This window comes from Anser brachyrhynchus (assembly GCF_964034855.1).
Source record: "Anser brachyrhynchus genome assembly, chromosome: 3".
Taxonomy (NCBI): domain Eukaryota; kingdom Metazoa; phylum Chordata; class Aves; order Anseriformes; family Anatidae; genus Anser; species Anser brachyrhynchus.
In genome coordinates this window covers 60,289,879-60,305,488 of record NC_137696.1, presented here as the reverse complement: position 1 = coordinate 60,305,488, position 15,610 = coordinate 60,289,879, and the positions used below count along the sequence as shown (strand labels likewise).

Sequence of the window (15,610 nt, the reverse complement as noted above, 5' to 3'; positions counted from 1 at the left end):
CGTGCCCAAATGTTAGGTCTGTCCCGCATCACCTACCACCTGTCCATGATCTGCTGGGTGGTCATTTCCCCCACGTCTCTCCATAAACAGCCATGCACATCACAGCCACTCTAAATACTGAAGCTGAAAGATCAGTCAAAAGCTGGATTTTTTTTTTCCTTTAAGGATCAAACACGCATACAAACACACACACAAACGCATGTATAAATAAAACCGAATGCCACATGTTCCATCTTCCAAAATGCTATTACAGCACACTAACAGCTTACCCCTTCTGCAAAATTAGCTGCAAAGGAAGCTGAATGCTTTTGCTGCCTACCATTCAACCAAAGGAAAGGTTTGGACAGTAACACTATCGAATTTCTGAGTCTTCATACTCAAACAACACCTTTTATTTAAACTGCTTACACTTTCAACAAAAAGAAGTTGATATTAAAAACATCACTTTTATCCCAATAAATTGTCTATTTTATCTTTGTTTTGGGAAGACTGCTTCTTATTAAAAAAGTGAGGCAGAGGGAACATTTTGAAGGACTACTACTAACACTGTGTGATTTACACCTGTTCTGTGCTTGCAGAGTAAAAACAAGCTCTGGCACTTCAAGGTACCTCTCCTCTGGGTTTGTTGACAGTGTGAAACAATGGCTTTTGTTTTAATTTTCTGTGCTAAAATAAAAAATATTTGTCTGATCAAAATGCATATCCTACATCAAAGACCCTCTGCAGCTGATTTCTACATGTGCTTATCCTCCTCATCAAAGACTCAAAAGACTGCATCATCCAGATCTTCCCTTCCCAGATGATAACTATGGTGAGACTGAACAATGTTGTGCTGTCTCATTCAGCATGTTTTCCTGGGAAACGGCCCCATTCGCTGCCAGCATGCATATTTACCATGAAATGAAAAACAAGGAGAATTCAAGACTAACAGATAACATTGTAAGTTCTTTCTGCAGTTTAGAATTATTATTTTTTTAACAGTAATCGGTATCTACAGGAAACACAGCCTGTCAACAACCCTAAAACTAAGCGATAAGCGTTTAAGGGTCGGTGGAATGGATATAGTCAAAAAAAGAGTCACCCTCTGCCACACATTATTCTTCTCCTTATGCATACAGAAGGGACTTAAAATGTTAGAAGCTGAAGCATGTGCCCCAAACCATCAAGATAGCTCCCCAGTAATCTGCATTAGACCTGGAAGGAAATTCAGGCTGAAAACGTGTATTGAGGAAAGCATTACAATTGCGTAAACTATAACCTTACATCCTCCTCAACTATGTTACATGGTATTTGCCACACAAACTTATTTTCTGAGTTGTAAACTAAAAAACACTTTTAATTTTTAAAAACGTGCTTTAAATATGTGCTAATATGTACTTCCCATGATTGTACCAACTGATTTGCTAACATAACAGAGACGCTAACATTTGTGTGTCATTGCAACAGACAGTAGAGGAAGTGTTTAAGGAAGAGCAGGAAAGAAAGTGCTTTCACAGGATGCCTACGTAGGCAGCCAAGATAGATTCCAAGATTAACAAATTTGGAATGATACATTTACCTTTTTTCTTGATTGAGAAAAAGTACATGACATATCTAGTTTACTACATAATGTAAGGCTACTTCTTCAAGAGAGCAACAAGACCCTCTTGGTACAATTTGCCTGGGACTCTGGAAGATAAAGTTAAGAGCTGGCAAAGGTACTGATTTGGTTTTGTTAAATTAAAGCTTAGCAACAGAAGATTCCTGAAACTTTAGGTAATAAAAAGGAACTTTAAATGGTGTTCATCAAGATGACTGCTAAACTGAAAAACACCTTGCAAGTTTAGCCACATGAAAAATAGCAAGAAGCCTCCTGCACAGTGTTTTAGTTGTGCGAGTGACTGGCTACAATAATCTGCAGTAATATTTCTGTTTACCTACCTATAGTCTGAAGGATTATGGAGATGAGTTCACAAGAGCCGACCCTCCAGGTTTATTAAATATTCAATGAATATCCTGTATGAATGCTGGGTATTAAGTAAAAAAAAAGGAAGATACTGCAGACTACCATATGTTACATACTTCAAATAATACTGGTGTAGCTCTGTTCATTTTTTAATAATTTAAATCACTTTATCACATATCAACATAAAAATGTACAATGCAGACGCAACTGTAAATTCTGGCATCATGAATATTTAGATGCTTTTAAAGCTTTTTTTCTGTGGGTTAATTTTGTTTACTGTATTCTGTATAAACTTGGAAAACTTATTTCATCTTTTGATTTTATTTTTTTTTACCTCGGTAGTAATAGACTATTATTTTCTCACCTGCAGTAGTATCACAGCAAGGGGGCCTTCAGCAGCAGGAAACTCTTCATTGTCATGATTTAGCCTACTGTTTCTACAATCTCCTCCTTCCCCTCCCCTCCCCACTCTCTTCCTAGCTAAATAGATGTAGCCTACACACAATCTGCCTTTTCCCAAAATCATCTGCTATTAGTGCTTAATTAAAACCGTGGTTGTCACTGTAAAGCTCGATGGCCAAAGAAACTCAGGCAATAACTAGGACACTGCCACCCATTTCGCAGAGCAGGTCTAAATGGTCTCTCCGACACGCATGCTGTATGCCATACATTGATCTACAATTGAACACAGGGTGATGCAGCTGCTCAATGTAATACTTCGTATTTGTGATGCACTGTGAAAAAGGATCGTGAACAAAGTGGCTTACTCAACAGACTGTTACAAAGCAGGAAACGACTGGGATTTTTGAGCTGCAAATCTGTGAAACAAGAACAAACCCAGCACGGAGGCAGCTCCAGTCTGAAAAGTTACTACAAAACTGAAGTTCCATGCTTCCACACGGGCTTCCCCAAGTAAGATTTGCTCAAATGTTCTCCACAGAATAACAGGACTCAGACAGCCTGTGTGCCCTCTGCAGAACACCACACGTTTGGGGAGGTTTCTGAATTGGTGGATGTAATTAACAGGGATCCTCAATTCTCAGGCTGAAAATTGTCGTCTTCTGTACCATCACATCCAACAATTTAAATGGAAGGGACCTATAGAACAAAACTGCATCAAACTACACACCTTGTGTCCAAATGTAGCATCCTCGGAGGCCAAGACTTCAACCTGAAATTATAAGGAGAAAGATCATTTGAAATGTAGCCACTACCAACCACCTCTCCTGAGCGCAGCACCACAGCCCAGGCAAAGCAGGCTTCTCCAAATGAAGACACCAGCCTGGACCGACCCTCGGAAAGCCTGCATACGATAGCACGTGCTGAACTGACAGCTGACAACAGAAATCTTCAAGAAAGGAAACTCAGAAACTCTCAACACAGACCAGGTGTCTCAGCCTCAATGCTATAAAAAGCATCTACCTGTTGGTGCCCCAAAATGTGCTGTACTGCAGCTGCAACACTGATCTCCAAGGGGAGTTTTGGCTACACCAAAAAGCTGCCCGAGCACCACCAGAATCTCCTGCTGTGGTGTCTCCCTCTAAAACAGAAGGCTGGCAGCACCTGAGCTCTTCCCCTCACGTTATTGTCTGGCGAGGCCGGGTGCTCCAGCATCGGCTGAACAACTCAGTCAGGAAACGCAGCGGCCCAGGCCTCACTCACGGGCCCCTCTCCTGCCTGGAGCAAAGCAAATCCTTTAAAATCTGTGGAGTTCAGGGAAGAAAGGCTGCCCAGGCAGAGGCCGAGGCCACAGGATGCAGTGCACATCGGAAAGGCCGAGGAAAACAAGGTGTTAAGTGACCTGGCGGTGCCCCAAATCCAACGCCTTGCTGCCCGCCGCGTATCCCACCGCTCCGGGAGTTGCTACGCGTTAATCTGGGACACCAGGCATAGAAAGGCAGGCGCGCCGGCTTTTTCATTAGTCTCCTTAAAAATACTTCACACATCAGCACCTTTCACCTGAGAATCTCAGCGCTTTTATGAATTCTAATTAATTAAGCTTCTCAATACACCGGTGAGGTAGGAAATGTCATAATCCCAATATACAGCAAGAAGAGTGAGGCAGAAAGAGGTTAAATAATTTCTTAGCAGTCATGTGCCAAACAAGGGACAAGCTCATGAAAAGAATCCCAGATTTCTACTCCCAGGCTCATAGTTTAACAACTAGGAAATTCTCTATTTCTCTGATTTACATCCTATTTAAAATGCCTACTGCTGCATTATAATTTATACAACTAGTATAACTATAACTAATGTATCTAATCTCCAGTTCCAGTTTAACTTAAGAAGAGTGAAGGATTTAAAGCAAATCAAGAGGGAAAAAATGAATGTCAAGTTTCAGCCTGAAGCACATTATAATGCCAGAGTTATAAACCCCTGAACAAGAGGGTTTATAATGGAAAGGCTGATAAACTAACAATGATGGCAGCACTTAAATATATTTATGTCATGATCTAGCAACATATGGTATCCCTTCATCTCTAAATTAAAAAAGGGAGGAGGAGATGAAGCATTTATAGGAACGAAGAATAAAAGGAGAAAATGAACCTGAAGTTACCCAATTGTGACCTGTCCGGCTGATTAGGAATGGCAGTAAGAGGCTACAAAAGAGGATCTCATTCAATAGGAGGTAGAAAAAAACCATCCAAGTAAATAAAATCAATCTGAAATGATACGTATTAGCTACTTATATTAAGCTTCTAATCCTTTAGGCACTTTATAAATATTAAACAATCAGTCCTGGTGAGACTGATAAATATCCATAATATATTTTACAGATGAAGAAACAGACAGAGGGTTAAGTGACTTGCCCAAGGCCAAAAAGAGAATAATCAGACACTGGATTGGAAATAGCAGTATGATTGCTTGTCAGAATACAGCGCCCTATTCGGATCCTCAAGTAATTCCAGTATCAGAGGCAGCCCAGCTAGGGTTAATGCGGTACCCATCCAAACCACGAGTTCATTTTCACCAGGCTGTTTGTTCTGGTAAAACATCTCGCTACCAGAACCACACAGACCCCAAAACGTGAACCCGTGCCACTGGCTCCCTCTCGGACCCCCTCCTGCCCCCAGCAGTGCTGATGGCCCCAACACGGATGGCACGAAAACCCCGCAAAGACCAGCCAGATCTTTGCTGGGGCTCCAGGCTTTGTCTCTTCTCTGGGGAGGCCACCTCACCACGAGAGTACTGTTGCTCTGTGGGAAGGTGGCACTGTCAAAAATGGGCTGTGCTAATTGAGATCCTGTTCACTCGGTGGCGAGAGGACGTCTGTGGCTGCCCTTGGTTTGAAACATGCACACGAAGGTGATGCGACAAGCAGCACATTTGCAAGACTCAGGCCTCCTTCTTTTCACCAAGAAACTGAGAAGAGGAACAAACTGGGACATCAAACAGTAAACCAGAAGCTGAAGGTGGTGTAGCATACATCACCATGGTCTCTTTCACAGGCAGAAATATTTTCATTTTTGCTTAGAAATGTAAACGCTCACAGGGACAACAAAATGGTTCAGAGTGCAGCTATTGGTGTAGATGGTAATCCCGATTTAAAAAGTGTTATTGAACAGGTCTGGTAATGGCATTTCTGCTTTTCCAAGAGCGATCACACCACTGCCGTGATAAAATACCTGTCTCTCGTTGAGGATGGTGTGATAAAACACCCTCTGCATTCTTAGTTACTACTGTGTTTACTCGTGTATTGCCGTATTAGTCCCTTCATTTCGGTTTTCACCTCTGTGTAAAATGCAGCAGCGATCAGTAAGAGACAAGTAACTGCTGACACTGTAAGATACACAGTGTAAAGTACTGATATAAGATGTGGGACAATGTGATACTTTTCTCATGCTGACTTCCAAAAAAAACACAACCAAAACCATCACAAAACACATTACAACCTGGCCTGAGAGGACCCCCCTCTAGTGGGAATGAGAGTGTACTTCAATCAACACCCACATTACCCAAGAATAGAAAATTTTGTGTCCTTAAGAATTAGGCAAGCACCATCTTTCTCTTAATCATCTCCAAAATATATCACTTTCGTTCCAATAAACAAAAAATGAACTACAGATTCATTGCTGCTTCAAGACAATCAGGCATTAATTAAGAACTTCTCATTATATACTTATTTGTGGCAGTCAAACGTTTCCTATTTTAGTTGCCTCACTGTACACATGTAAATACATTATCTTGGGCAGGGGGCTGTTTTCCTTTTGCAGCGAAAGATCCCCTGCGTCGCTAAAAAAGCAGGCTGGGTGGCTGACGAGGCCCTGCCGAGCCCACGTGCTGGCCCCAGACCCAGCCGCTCTCCCCTAGGCGCTGCCCCGGCCCTTTGCTGAGGCCCCACCACCTCCGCTTTGGGCCCGCTCCTCACCATCCTGGGATACAGCCGAATGGGCCTGCTCGCCCCGTGTCTTATTTGGATACAAACTGACTTGTAATCGCTATTCATTCGTGTTTTCTCTAACGAATCCGGCAGCCTTTTTGCTGCTGATAAAGAAAACGCAGCCCCACTGCAGCAGGCTGCAGCGCTGGGCCAGGAGGCTGGTGCAGGTGGGAAGAGGAGGGGGGAGTTCTTCCCCCTCCTAATGCAAGGGTTCGTGGTGTCATCCTAGAGATCTCTCATGAATGACGTGTGGAGTACCCTGAAAAAAAGTTGGGTAGTAGCCCCGAGTCTCTTTTTACCAGAATAAATGACACTTACTTAGTACTTTTGTTTTGCTCTTAAATAAAGGAGTCGGGCAGCCCCCAGTCCGAGAAGCAGTATCGCATCACCACCAGAAGGCTTACAGTAAATCATGCGCAGAGCAGTTGTTACCTCCCTACCCCACAGAAAAGGATTTGTGACAGATCAAAACGTTGAAGGGCAATGCTAAACAATACCTTTTTGAAACAGTTTTACAGCCTTGCGATTAGATGACACAAGGAATTATAATAATGTGGTCATCTCCAAAGCCACACTCAGCAACGATTCGGTCCTCGATTCAGTCCAGCTCCTTCTTGGCTCATCAAGACTTTGTTTGAGATGGGATTAGCTGAAACTGCGCAAGAGCCACAGGAAGTGGAATACCATTAACAAAAAGAAAATTACAGCTGTGCTTAATACTCCGACTGTTATCCAAACAAGAGAATATGAAGTGGCAAGTACTCAAGGACGAAATAACTAACTCATAGGAGACATGGGTCACAGAACCCCTCTCTATCATCTTTTTTTTTTTTTTTTCTCCTCATGGAATATGAAAATAAGCACTAATAATCATTTCAGGTGGATGCGGATTGCTGCATAATATCCTGTTACCATTAATGCTGAAAAGGATCGTTGATCTGCATTTAACTACCCAGGCAATACCTCCCAGTACAAGGCACGCCTAGCACTGCCCTCAGCCGTGGGTCTGAGCCCTTCACTTAACGGAGCCACTGCGACTGGCGGCCCACGGGGCCGGAGCTACGGCAAGGCACGCGGCAGGCTGGTGCAGCTCCCATCCCGACAAAATATTCTGCGCAGGCACTCGCAGTTTCTGTGGGTCACACATGAGAATTTGCCCAGCTGGCTGCCAATTTCACAGGCTTTCTATTGTCATTTGTTTGACACTATTATTCTAGAAAAATTATAGCACGTGGCCTCTCTTGATACCTAGAGGGTTTTTGCCAACTGCCTGCTCGCTAAGAAGGCATGCCTCTGGCACTTCTAAGATAGGTTCAAAACAAAATAAACGTGTATGTTAATGCTCACATTTTGTAATACTTTTGTATTCACTGTATCACAAACATCAAGCAGATCAGAAAGGACTCTCTTCCCCATGATAACAAAATCATAAAAGAATGAGGAAATACAGGGGTTGCCGCCTGAACTGCTGTCAAATCACCTCGCCGCCGGGTCGCGATAAGACAACCTGCATCACGCTGGCCAATTCACAATCAAATTACCTGCTCCTGTACCCGGTTTGCCCTCTCACTTCACGGGGCATCTCGGCAGGTGGGTGGCTGGGGGAAGCTCCGTGGTCTCGGCGACTTACAAACGGGGCTCATCAGCCTGGGCACGGCGAGATGCGAACGCACCTCCAGCCGCCGTGCCCGCGCACCAGCCTTGCCAAGCTACCTGCTGGGACCAGCCTGGACACCTGGGTACGTGCAAGATGCAGCAGCGCGTGGTGCAGATATAACCCCACAAACCTTCTCTAGTTCAGATTCTCAGCTTTTAAGCTGTGTCCCCCACGACCAGTTCTGGACTCATCTTTTTTTAAACAAGAGGGACAATAAATTAATCCTGCTTTTATTTTTCGGCGCCCTTAGAAAGTTTATTTCAAAGATAAATATTGCTATAGTCATTTGTATCTTCATGAAACCCAGCCTACCTAGCTGTAACATTTGCATTCTTTGCCTCGCTTTTAAAGTAATTTAGGATTCAACAATTGTAGAACATGGTTGCCCTTCTCCTTGGAGCAGGGACAAACTTAAATGACCCACACTAGTTTTTGGCAATTCTTCAAGGACTTGCTGAGCTTGTACACTGCTTTAGCGTATGCAGGACTACGTAGGAATAAACTTTGGTAACTGAGACAACTTTTCCTTCCCTTTTTTCTCTGCTAACTGCCACCGGTTTATTTTTAATGGCTATCATGCATGTTCTTCGAGTCAGGTTCCAAGCCTGCAGAAAGGGAAGACCGGGCATGCTCCCCAGGCAATCCTTGAAACAAACGTGCCGAAGACACCTCCGTTACCACCCTGAATCTATCTCTGAATTAAAGGTGAGGTAGTTGCACAGTATCAGACTCATGAATTAAGGAGAAATCAGCTGCGGTTTCCTCACTTTTCATACAAAGTCCATGGAAACTACTTAGTCGAGGCCTTTTGGACAAGTAAATGCCAGTCCCTTACAGGTTGGCCCCTGTAACAACGGGACAATGTGACCCATTTCAAGACGCTCTTTAAATCTAGCACCCACTTTTTCTTAAACTTTCCCTTTCTTTTGCCAGTTCTTTGTGATGTCAGTTATTTATCTTCTACTTCACCAGGGTTAGAAATAACAAAGATCAGTGTTCAAATTTCTGAAGCCGCAACTTTTAGCTCCCAAAATACACTTTAAGCAACAAAAAAATCTTTTTTAATGATAGAACAACTGTGTGCTATTTTGTGTTAAAAGGGTTTGAAACAATTTTCAGAAACTATGCTGCATTTCACACTTGCTTATTAATTCTCCTCATTCTCCTTATTAGCATGTACAGACAACAGAGCAGCTCAAGGACAGCTCGCTGAAGCAGCTCTGTGCTTGGTCAGCCAGCGTTAGAGATAAAGCACAACGATGCCTCATGTTCTTCAAAGCTGTACAGCAGAGCAGATCTGTCCTGCTCATATTTTTAAAATTCTTAAATGCCAATGTTTTGTGGAAGCTGATTTACAAAAAAAAAAATTAAAATCATTCACATCTTCAACATTGTGCCTAATACACTGTCTTGGACATAATATTGACTAACCTGCTGTTTTAGTCTCCCATTGCAAATATTTTGCAAAATCCTGGGAATGAGGCCAATCCCTAAGAAGCAAAAAAAAATACTCTAGATATTAGCTAACTAAAAGCAATAACCATCAGCCTTGTGGGATACAATACTCACTACAGAATTACATATGTATTAGAAGCAACCGGGGAGAATAAAAAGTTGTGGATTAGATGGCGATGGGGCAATTCCTGTGACCTCAAACAGAAAGAAAGAGACAGAGTTAGATCAGCACCAGGAAACAGCCATTGCAAACCGGGGATAAATGGACATTTGAGACTGCGCGTGTCTGATCAGCGCACGCTCACCAGTCGCTGCAGCGGGACCTACCAGAACTACCCGCGAGCATGCTCTGCCTGCTCCTACCCCTCCCAGCTCTGGGGTAGCTTATTCCTCCGCACCTACCACAGACACCTCTGATCAGCAGCAAATTTGCAGCAGTAGCATGTCCATCTGCTCTTGTCATGAAAAGACAGATGAAGCAGGTAAGGTACATAGACGCAGACATACGTATACACGTGCGTGGACGCTGCTGTAAACACATTCACAGTTCAAATCTTTTGTATTTTTTCTGTCATGCACTGTTTTTCATACATATGCAAAGACATGTAACATACAATTAGTTCTTTCACACTAGAGCGCTGCATAAAACAGAGTAACTGCACCGAAAATTAGCTTTTGATATTTATTTGTTTGACAATGTAGAGATCAAAATGACTGTTGTACTGAGACTGAAATCTAGGAGCAGTCACTATTTAATTTCCCTTAAGAAAAGAGTGGTAGATACTATTAAATACAAAATTCAAACCTTTCATCCACAAGCATTCTAATATATGGGAAATCCTGAAAAACTGTCATTATGCTATGTGACATGAGCAGTAACAATTACTGCAAACGTTAAGCCTTTTATTTAGGTACTGTGTCTGCATCTTTTCGAACCCGTTTGCATTTCTCACTCTTTTGTTGAATACCATTGCCTCCTTTTGCTCCAGCAGCCCCAGAACGGTGAGCCACACAACCTCACCCACCGAAGTCCACTGCAAAAGGTCTCTACAAGCAGCCTCCGCCACGCACCATCACGCTGTCAGCCTGCAGAGCGACGCTGCTAAGGAAAACGCCAAAAGGGGTTAAAACTTCGCTGCCCTCGCCCCGCAGGGCTGGAGGTTCCCACCTCAGGGCTCTGGCAACCCAAGGGGCCAACCGCCCTCGCAGCCCTTTTCAGACGAAGTCGGCTTGCTTCGCGTAAATAGGGGGTGCCATCCGCCAGCAGCTAGGGGGTGGTAACAAACAGCTGCAGTGCCATCGTGGTTTTTATTTTAGAAATCCCAGAAAGCTCCCCAAAGGCTTATTTTAACGCCACCCTCACGTGCAGGGAGGGCTTTTGCTTTGCAGGGCTGCGAGGGCTGTTCCCCCCGCTCCCCTCTTCCTGCCTCTCTGCATAACGTCTGCACGTGCTGGCTGGAAAACGAAGACACGTACAGTCCTAGGCAAAACCGCGTGTCTTAACAACCTCGCCTAAGCGAAGTCAAACAATTTGCAGCAAAAATTGAAGATAAGTGACCAAGGACAGAATCTTTACAGAAACAAAGCTTGGAGTTTCAACTCTACACCATTCTGTCAGCAGCTTTCTTATTTAATTGAGCCGGTATACACCCGACATCAAAGATACTAAGCTATTTTCTGCTGAAAATATTGGAAGCATGTTAAGAAGAGGTGGCAAACAGAAAGGATCTGTCAAAGGTAACAGATGTATCAAGGGCACCAAGCGCTGTGAAGAAGGCGTTAATTATCTATGCTGAAAAAGAAAAGGTGTTTGAAAAACAGAAACTGTTTTCAAAAGATTCAACATATTCCTATTGTGCTCAGGAGAAAAAGCTTCCCAGCACCTTAGACAACATTATTTTGGGTATGTGGGTTAAAAAGATTTTTTAGGCGAGGAGGCGCACAATGTGGAGAGAGAGCGCTCTGTTTCAGAAACACGGTTTCAACTTCAAAACCTTTGCTGTGTCTCACAACCGATTCCAACTGTAAATTGAATTCTTTATTCCTACTTTTAATGGAATGGGTAACTTACACAACCTAGCTGAATCTCAGAAAGAACGGGAAAAGAAGAACACCTTTTTGAGCACCTTTTTGTAATTTAGCACAGTCTCCACAGTACATTCAACTCCTGCCCTACAAGGACTGCTTCATCTGGAAGGGAAAAAAAAAAGAAAGAAAAAAAAAGGTACTTTTTGAGAATAAAACACAAATATGCAAAAAAAGTCACACTGAGGCAAATCTTGTCACCAGAGGACCTACCCTACATAGCGCTGACGTTCTTATTAATTTTTTTTCTAGATCGTGGATGGTTCTGTTCACTCACAACCTAATTCTGAGTCAGGAGGAGAAACTGATTCCTTATTATACCTCTGTGCCCCCTCTCTCCACCTTCCCTCGCAGGACCAGTAAATCGTACCTTTCTGAAACACGCTTTTGAGAAAACTGGTTAACACAAAAATGACCCTTTCCTTTTTCATTTGGAAAAAAAAAGTGAAATCAGAACAGATAGGAAGGGAGATGAGTAATAATTAAAAGCAAGGGAAGCGTCCACCTATATACAAAAGAATCTAAAACCTATTTCTCTGAAGACAAGGAAAACACCCTAAATGCACGTGTAGTATCGCCCGCTCGGCTGAATCAAGGCAGCTGCCCTAGGAGCGTGATGCGGCCGAGAACAGAACCAACGTGGCCCACGGAGCCCTAAGTTATGGGGAAAATGGCCGAGGCGACGGCCGGCAGGGGTGTCCCAGGCCCTGGGAACCTGATCCCTACCTTCCCAACCAGCCAGCCGGCTCCTCCTGCGGCCCGTTTCCCTCCCGCGTCGCTATCGGGCCATATATAGCGGGCGGCTAATACTGACAGCGTCTGGGAAATTCATTTGGGCATCGTCTGGGCATCGTCAGCCCGGCAGCACAGGTTTGGAAGGGATGGTTTCCACAACAAAGCATCAACACACCTGCCAAAGAGTCACACGGGAGGAATCCCCTGGGCACTGTTCTGTACTTCATACCATAACTTGAAAGGGTAAATCTGTGGAACAGGACTCAGACAAACTGAATTATTTTTGCCAACGATCTGAGTTTTTTCTCTTGACTTATTTTCAGCTGCATCTTCCTCGCCTCCCCACAAGGTGCAAAGATTAGGAAATACTCTGACTGGATTAACCGCTTTAAAAATTATTCAGATGTCGCAGCTGGCCAGTTTTTGACCCTTCTGATAGCAGGATTTAAGAGTTTACTGGGAAAGAACAAGTGCTCCTGTCAGTGCCATAACTCCTCCACACTGTTCTAGTTCACAACAGCAAAACACTTCCTCAGAACTGAAGGGAAAAAAGCTCTCAACTCTAGGCCGGCTCTACGCTGAAGATTTCAAAGGGGCAGGCAAAAAATAAAAAGAAAAAAAATTCCAAGGAGTCACTCCAGTCCTAAGTAGGGCCCGGAATAATACGAGTCCAGATAAACCGACAAATTGTGTTCTCTTTCCATTTTACTCGAGTTCCCTATCTGTTGTGGTAGAGGAAAATGAGCGCAGCGCTGAGAACACGTCCTCCAAAAACACACGTTCCACGCTTCACATACACAAAGCCTGAATTTGCATACATGAATCAAACAATTAGGTTCCCCGAACGCGTGAACTACTTACACAAATTGGGACTTTCACTCAGTCAAGCGAGTGAGCGCACAATGTACAATCTTGCAGGCCACTTCAGCATTTAACGTTTCCGATATCCCCACAAAACAAACCAAAAAAATCGAGCCCAAATTCTTCTCGGAGTTACTCCCAGCAAATAGCAGCTCGCTTATAAAAGCCTGATTAATTGCAGAATCTTGGCTTCAGAATTCAATTACATGTTAAAATATTAAAAATTCTAGAGTCCATAAACAATGACTATAAAACTGTTTATAGCATTTTTAATATTTTATTTGAATCCTGCAAATATGAACTATAAATGTTCTTTTTCCTGCCCCCACCCCCTTTTCCCTCTTATTAGTTTGCTGCAGTTTCTTCATGCAAACAGAACGAGCATGACACTCGGGGACGGAGGAGATGAGAGAGGATGTGGCAGGCTATTGACACTCCACCTCCTCGCCAACTCTGCTTCTTCATTGTGCTCTGCGCCTCTTCGTGAGTTTTATTCTGGGTCTACAAGGGTGCTTCTGGATAATTACAGGATACAAGCCGGCTTTTTTTTCCAGCCTGTCTCGATTTCAAAGTAACCCCCCTATTCATGCTTGCATTATTATGCAAGGTAAAACAGCAAAACAAATCAACTGCTAACAGCCTCGTGCAGTTTTCTAAACTTAGCATTTCTGCACGATGGTGTGCGTATAGGGCGATATTCCGTGCAGCTGTACGTGTTCAGACACGAGAACCTTGTATAAATCCTAAACTTCAACAAGCTTTTTCGTAAAGGCTTTTTTCTTTACACACACGCATCGCACAGGTTAGTCTGAAAGACGAAGATACAGGAAGCACCTGAGCAACAAATCTTCCTGTAACTTCTCCCGAAGAACTAAACCCCAGCACTCACCCTGTTTTCCAATTACGGTATCTGCACCAATTATAACAGTAAGTTGGCAACCCTGGAGACTGATTTTTATACTCATTTTAAGCTCGTTTTGCTCAGAATGTAAAGAAAAACTTGAACTGCAATCTCGGAGGTGAAAGGCTAGAGTTTTAATTTCCGAACCACGCAGCCCTGGCAGGTCTTTTCCACACTTGTGCTCTGCGGAGTCCATTTTGTTTCTGTATGTATTTCTGCTAAGGTTCCCCTTCCCCCTCCAAACAAAGAAGGTATCACTGCATTTATAAGAAAGCCAGTCATTGACAGTTTTTGCTGCAGCTCATTTGTTATGTCCCACTAAGAGTTTACAAACAGCTGTCCCGTGCATCTCCACTGGATACAATTTTAGTCTAGACAGGGGAAATCCAAGCTACTGCTGCCCAAACAACATAAACACAGGAAGATTTTCAATCAATCATTGCATTAATAGGAACACATCTCATAATATAAGGGGAGGGCGTTTTGGAAGAAAGCCTATTTCAGAGCCTGAAACAGTGTAATTGCATGGTATTGTTCTTGTGCTAGGCAGGGCTATGGAACGACGCTCTCGCAAACCAGATTTTGGTGCAGTGGTAGATTTCGATAAAATGAGCCTTGTTTCTCCAACACAAGTGGCTTTCAAGACCACTGACAACTTTGAATTAAATGGTAAACAGACTAAATAAGACACGCACAGCACAGGCATTCATCTCCGCTTTGATACAATCAGGTCAGTGCTCACACAAATATATTTATTGCGTGACCATTATTTCTGTTTTTCTTCAAGTTGCTTTACCTGGGGAATGATGTTAAACACCGCAGCTACTAATGTACTAATGATTTTTCCTGTTCTCCTCTGTGCCAGCCTGTTGTCTATGCCCAAACATACCAACATCTAGAAAAACTGCTACTGCAGATACTTCTATGTTGTTATGGTTTTAGAGAAAAACGAGGCCTCCCTTCTTACATCTGGGGCATCCACATACCTACTCTTCATAAAACAAAATCAAATACAAATGAATAACCTTCATTACGAGACTTCCCCCCCCCCCCCCAGGGGGAAGGAGGCAAAGCAGCTATTATTCCATCCGTATTTTATTTTTTATTCAGGAAAGATAGCTGTCCCTTCATCAAGAAGCTCGGTTTACACTCATGATCTCGGATCAACTTTTACCAGTGGGTGTCAGTGTAACAGTATAATGATATAATGGGGGGAGGACATGCAGAAAAACCACGAAGAAACATAGATTAAGTTTTATTTTTAAATGCTACATCGATATAAAAAACAACCAGATAAAACACCTCCTTTCAGAGACTTTCTGTTTCACTAGTGATGTATTCTGCACAGATCCTCTAACTTCACACACGTTTGTGTTAGCATCCCCAAAGCGATCGACTTCAGCTTTTGTTTTCTGGACCTCTGGGTGTTGTGTGTGCATACACACACGCACACACACGCGGTGAATGTGGCGGACGTAACCCTTTTCCGTCGTTTTGAGAAAGCAAGACTGTCTCTTTAATTCAGATTTCGCAGCGAACAGTTAAGAGGCTCTGCGGACCCCAACTTATTAACCTGTGCCAATTTAACTA

At 43.3% G+C, this 15,610-nt stretch overlaps 1 protein-coding gene across 6 annotated transcripts in view; it reads right to left on the bottom strand.

Annotated features, from left to right (window-relative positions):
• The window catches only part of ARID1B (AT-rich interaction domain 1B), a 326,453-nt gene that overhangs the window by 143,360 nt on the left and 167,483 nt on the right, over positions 1-15,610 (bottom strand). For 3 of the 6 annotated variants that reach the window (XM_080585917.1, XM_080585915.1, XM_080585913.1), the window contains exon 5: positions 3,075-3,116. The exons of the other annotated variants lie outside the window; for them this stretch is intronic. In XM_080585917.1, coding sequence (XP_080442043.1) covers positions 3,075-3,116 — 42 coding nt within the window. The remainder of the gene's footprint in view (positions 1-3,074; positions 3,117-15,610) is intronic. 6 annotated transcript variants of the gene reach the window in all.